Source organism: Alosa alosa, chromosome 14, assembly GCF_017589495.1.
Source record: "Alosa alosa isolate M-15738 ecotype Scorff River chromosome 14, AALO_Geno_1.1, whole genome shotgun sequence".
NCBI classification, from domain to species: Eukaryota; Metazoa; Chordata; class Actinopteri; order Clupeiformes; family Clupeidae; genus Alosa; species Alosa alosa.
In genome coordinates, this window is record NC_063202.1 from 20,317,071 (window position 1) to 20,323,070 (window position 6,000).

At 44.7% G+C, this 6,000-nt stretch overlaps 1 protein-coding gene across 2 annotated transcripts in view; it reads right to left on the reverse strand.

The window, feature by feature from the left end:
• The window catches only part of frmpd1b (FERM and PDZ domain containing 1b), a 28,683-nt gene that overhangs the window by 6,861 nt on the left and 15,822 nt on the right, over positions 1-6,000 (reverse strand). For both annotated transcript variants that reach the window (XM_048262575.1, XM_048262573.1), the window contains exons 5-13: positions 4,809-4,911; positions 4,499-4,544; positions 4,111-4,215; positions 3,636-3,731; positions 2,544-2,669; positions 1,457-1,576; positions 1,003-1,139; positions 578-704; positions 218-310 (exon numbers count right to left, since the gene is read on the reverse strand). In XM_048262575.1, the coding sequence (XP_048118532.1) occupies positions 218-310; positions 578-704; positions 1,003-1,139; positions 1,457-1,576; positions 2,544-2,669; positions 3,636-3,731; positions 4,111-4,215; positions 4,499-4,544; positions 4,809-4,911 (953 nt within the window). The remainder of the gene's footprint in view (positions 1-217; positions 311-577; positions 705-1,002; positions 1,140-1,456; positions 1,577-2,543; positions 2,670-3,635; positions 3,732-4,110; positions 4,216-4,498; positions 4,545-4,808; positions 4,912-6,000) is intronic.

Sequence of the window (6,000 nt, forward strand, 5' to 3'; positions counted from 1 at the left end):
AAATGACTCAGACCACACAATGAATGTTCTGTATCTCTTGCCAACTGATAAAAGTGAGTCTCTCATAAGAGCCATATCAAATATTCATTCCATGTTCTCTTCAGTATTACAAAGGCTCAAGCTGAAGGATAAATGAGTGTGCTGTCTACTGAGACTGCTGATCAATTTCCTCTCTTCTGGATGTAATAAAGAAGCAATAAAGCTTGTTCAGCCTTACCAGCATGGTGGCATTGTAGGACCTGCCACTGTAGGATATGAGTTCTGCCATCTGAGTCAGGTATGCCAGTCGGGCCTGGTCCATTGAGATCACCTAAGTATGAAATATGGCACTCAGTGTTTAGCGTTTAGCATTTTGAGCCACATACTGTACGAAGGCAGAGATTTGGAAGCACACACACACACATACACACACACACACACACACACACACACACACACACACACACACACACAAGACTGGCCAGCTGTGGACAGACCCATAGGGCATCTGTCAAGAGCATCTCGTAAGGACACAGGCACACACACATACACACACACACACACACACACACACACACACACACACTGTGAATGTTACCTTCTGCCGAGGCTCCAGCAGAGACTGGATCTTCTTGAGGTGGTAGTTGAGTGCTTTCCTCAGATCCTTCTCCCTCATGTTCCTCATCAGAGTCGGAGAAATGAAGCTATCCAGCCCAAACTCCTTACTGCAATGAACATTTAGAATACAGCAGTTTTAGCATCTTCAAATGTACATGTACATTTTAGGGTTAAATGTGAGAGCTAAAATGTATGTGTGTCATGGGCATAATCTGTGTGTGTTTGTCTGAGAGTGTATGCAGGGGAGTGTGTATGTTGTGTATGTGTGTATGTGAGTGTAAGTACTGTATGTATGAGTGTGTGTGTGTGTGTGTGTGTGTGTGCCTCTATGTGTGTGTGTGTGTGTGTGTGTGTGTGTGTCTCGCGCCTCTGTGTGTGTGTGTGTGTGTGTGCCTGTGTCCTTACGAGATGCTTTTGACAGATGCCCTATGGGTCTGTCCACAGCTGGACAGTCTCTCATGGATGTGCAGAGCGGCCAGTCTGAGGGCCGTGTTGCACTTCATCTCCACCGCAAAGCGCTCCTGCAGCACGTCCCCCACACTCTGAGGATACAGAACACATGTTAAACACACTGACGCAAGAACACACACACACACACACACATACAAACACACACACACACACACACACACACACACACACACACACACACACACACACACACACACACACACACACACACACACACACGCACGCACAAACACAAATACACACACCCACACTCAAACACACACACACACACACACACACACACACACACACAAACACACATATATGCGCACTGTCATGCACACACACAAAAAGCCGATGTACAAGTATGCATGCACGCGTGCACACACACTCACACACACACACAAACCTGGTGGAAGAGGTATTCAAAAGCCACAGGGTCATCCTGCAGTAGGTCAAGCGGGTCTCTAGGGATGAAGCAGACTCTGAGAAGACAGCGGTAGTCATGGGAACCTTTCTTCTGCACCACCTGAACACAAACATACAGCCGGGTCAGAACTCACAAACACATATGTATAGCAGACACACAGTTGGGTCGGCACACGGCACACACACACATAAGTACAGCCGGGTCGGCACACACAAACACATACGAATAGCAGAACCACAGCCGGGTTACACAAACACATACGTATAGCAGATCAGCCAGGTCAACACTTACAAACATACGTACAGCAGAACCACTTCTGAGTCATCACATACAAACATACAGTACGTACAACAGAACCACTTCCGGGTCAACACTTACAAACATACATACAGCAGAACCACTTCCGGGTCAACACTACACTTACAAACATATGTGCAGCAGAACCTCTTCCAGGTCAACACTTACAAACATACGTACAGCAGAACCACTTCTGGGTCAACACTTACAAACATACATACAGCAGAACCACTTCTGGGTCAACACTTACAAACATACATACAGCAGAACCTATAATGGGCCATGTACTTGTCTCCCAATGATTACAAAACGAGTTGTTTAAAAGGTTGCCACAGGGCATGCACCCTTGCAGTTCATACCATACGTACCCTTGAATATACATTTGCGTCTTTAATCAAAAAGCACACATCTGGTTTGAGTCAGACCAGTGAGTCATGGCTCACTTCAATAAATCTCCAGACCGTAGACCGCAGGGCAGTCCAGCACAGTCCAGCCATGTCACCATGCAGCCAAATGCTATACACAGCCCGGAGCCATAGGTCAGAGGAACTTGTATGTTTAAAGTGTATGTCTCTGTGGCTATACCCATTTTGGGCACTCACTGCAACACCATCTTAAAGTACACTTAAAATTGCAAAAAAAACAATGGTGATGGTCTCAAAAACATATATGTGGCTGTGCTGTGTGTGTGTGTGTGTGCGCACGTCTCTGTGTGTGTGTGTGTGTGTGTGTGTGTGTGTGTGTGTGTGTGTGTGTGTATGAGCCTCACCTTCTGTATAAGTTCTTCCTCGTGCAGTAGTAGCAGTTTGGTGATGCTATACTGTTGCTCCAGCACTAGTGAGAAGTACTCAATCGAACGGATAGACAGTTTGTCCTTCAGAGTCAAGATAATGTCCTGAGGAAAAAAAAAAAAAATAACCAAGACGTTAATAAAGGCCATGTGGTTGATATAAAATCTAATGACAAACTGTGACCGTGCTATTAGGCCACATCAGCCCTAATTTAAAAGGCAGGCAAAGAGCAGAGCCTAAAGTCTAACTAAAGATAATGCAATGATGAGGCTCAACCTATTTTCTAATTTAATACAGTGAGCTCTTGGTCCATCATCTAAATTAGGGCCCTAGCTTTGAAACAAAATGTATCCATGAGTTTCTGGCAACGATATCTTGTTTTACAAATGTGACTGTGAGAAAAGTGACTGTGCACTTTGTAATTGTAGAATAGGTCATAACAGTGTTACCTGATCATATTCACATCATATTTTCCCACTAATGCACTGAATGGAATTTATAATTTCTTAAGTCATGTTTAATGGAGAATTTATATGATTATGGGGTATGTTGCCCATGTAACTTTAGTGAGATGTGATTGTTTGGCTGATTAGCTCATCAGCCTCAAATACTCTACCCTATGTTACCTGCAATGCAAACACTGTCCAAACAAGCTGCATTGGCTTTCATATAACTGTAACATGACAGGTAGGTATTTGTCCTGATTGGCTGAATCTGCCTTGCTCTGATTGGCTGGATGGTAAGGGATCACACATCATGTGTAAATTTGATTTGACAGCTTAGAGCTACCTCAGACAACAGATGTTTTCCTTAGAGAATAGACTACACTGACAGCTGCACAAATGTCAGTACAATGTCACAGAAATATTACGTAAACCTTTTTGATTTCGAAACACAAACACAGACGCACACACACACACACACACACACACACACACACACACACACACACACACAGCCCTGACCTTTAAAGTAAGTGCACCAGGTTGTGCTTTGTACAACTAAACTGAGCTTGTGTGAATTCACAGGAAGTTGCGCTGTTCTCGGAGAAGACAGGTTTAAAGGCTAACCTTGACAGTGGTGGTGTTGTCAAACTTAAAGGCCTTGGTCTGGCCATTCTCCAGGTAGACTTTCAGGACATTGGGGAGGAAGAGCAGAGAGTTTCCCTGGGAACAGGAGAGCAGAATTAGACTTTTACAACATTAACAATTGCGTCAAACCTTCACAACAATAATGACTGGAGAACTGTGTTAAGAAGAGAATACAGGAAACACAAATAGGTAATTAGAGACAGTGGGAGAGGGATATAATGAGAGAGAGAGAAAGAGAAAGACAAAGAGAGACAGACAGAGAGAGAGAGAGACAGAGAGAAAGACACAGAGAGAGAGAGAGACAGAGGGAGAGAGAGAGACAGAGAGAAAGACACAGAGAGAAAGAGAGAGAGAAAGTGAGTAAGAAAGGAATGACACTATGTCCTGTGTCTGTGCACTCTGCGGCTCTTGAGTGTGGATGATTGATGTGTTCCTGTGCTTGTGAAATCCTCACCTGAGTGTGTCCGTTGACCAGCACCTCCTCAGCAAAGCGGACTTTCACTGGATTTCTCCTCAGGCGAGCTCTCTTCTCCGCCGTCATCAAGGAAGATTTTGGAACCTGAGGGAAAAACATCCGATTTGTAAATCGTTTCACACAGAAAAGATTCACACCTCACATTTACCTGATCCATTACGAACAAATTGAAATTCCAAAGAGCTGAACATAAGAATAGCATCTGTCAAGTGCCTGTGCCTGCTATATTAGGAATATTGTGTGTGTGTGATAGGAATATTGTGTGTGTGTGATAGGAATATTTCTATTTCTATACAGGGTTTATACTTGCTATCTTATATAGTGAGTAAAGTTAAGAGCAGTTTGTGAGCAGAGGAAGTGTACTTACTGACATGTGCCTCAGGACTGTGACAGTAATCGACTCCTGACTGTCCCTAACAGAGGACGAAAGGTGCAGAAAGAACCATTTTACTCCATGTCAACACTTTCACATTTTCCTTCATGGCACTCGAGCAAACAGAGAAAAGGTGAACAGTAGCCTTCTGCTTAAGGTTTGCCGTGCTGCTACACTGGAAAGACTGGAACTAAAACCCTTCCACAGAACTGAACAGGCCACACACACATGCGCACACACAAATAAAAACACACACACAAAGCATACAGATTGGGTGTGCTGCGCACTGTGAAAAGCCTCTTACCCAATCATCTCCTGGACCTGGTCAGGGGGTAGATCCTCTACTGGGGTGTTATTCACCTTCAGAAGTTGATCTCCAGGTAAGATCCTCCCATCAGCTGGACCTCCTGTAACACACACACACACACGCACGCATGCACGCACACACACACACACACAAACAAACAAACGTACAAAATTGCAAAGTCAGAATGGAACTCGAGAGCCCAATTGAACAGAAAAACAATTGCAACAACACTGCAGTAAATGTAATCTCTCTCATGCTCCTGTGCACTTAGGTAATGGCTGATAATGTTTACTCTGCACTGATATGGTGGAGCCCTGCTGCTACTGTGAGCATTAGGAATGTGCTCTGCGGCAGTGTAAGGGTTAAAGTTTCTGCCAGGGAGAACTGGATGCTCTGGGCACAGCTTGGTTATTTATACTCGTTTGTCTGGAGGCCAGAGCCCAACACAAAGACACACACACACACACTTCTCTGGCAAAGCTATGACTGGTTCCAACGTGCACATGCACACACACACACACACACACACACACACACAAATGCCTGCCTACATGCACAAGCACACACCAACCCCGAGAACATATGGTAAGTTTTTGTGCGCACCACAGACACACAAACACACAAATTTGTATACAACACACACACACACACTCACACAAACAAACAAACACACTCACACACATACATTGCTCCCTGCCCTGACCACAACCCCCCAATCCGTGATCTCAATCATGGAGCCAAGGCCGTCTCCCTTGTCAACCCCCATCTATCTCTTTTTCATTCTCCACTCACCCCACCCCTTTCCTCTCTCTCTCTCTCTCTCTCTCTCTCTCTCTTTTGTCTCTCTCTGTACTCTACACTGTACAACCTTTTCTCACCCTCTCTCCTCCACACTCCCCTTGGTCCTTCACTTACCTAAAACTTTCTTTACTCTCTATTCTCACTCTTTTTCTTTCTCTTGTATCTCTCTCTCTTTCTCTCTCTCTCTCTCTCAGGCTCTTTTTTGGCAGCAGGTTTTGATAATCAGACTGTTGGGCAGCAGGGTCCTCCCTCTGGGCATTAATCAGCTGTTTCTCCTGCAAAAAGACACAGCTCAGCAAGTGTGTGTATGTGTGTGTGTGAGAGAGAGAGCCCCTATCTCCTGTGTCTGTTCTCACCTATACTAGAATATGCTCCTTGGCACAATGGC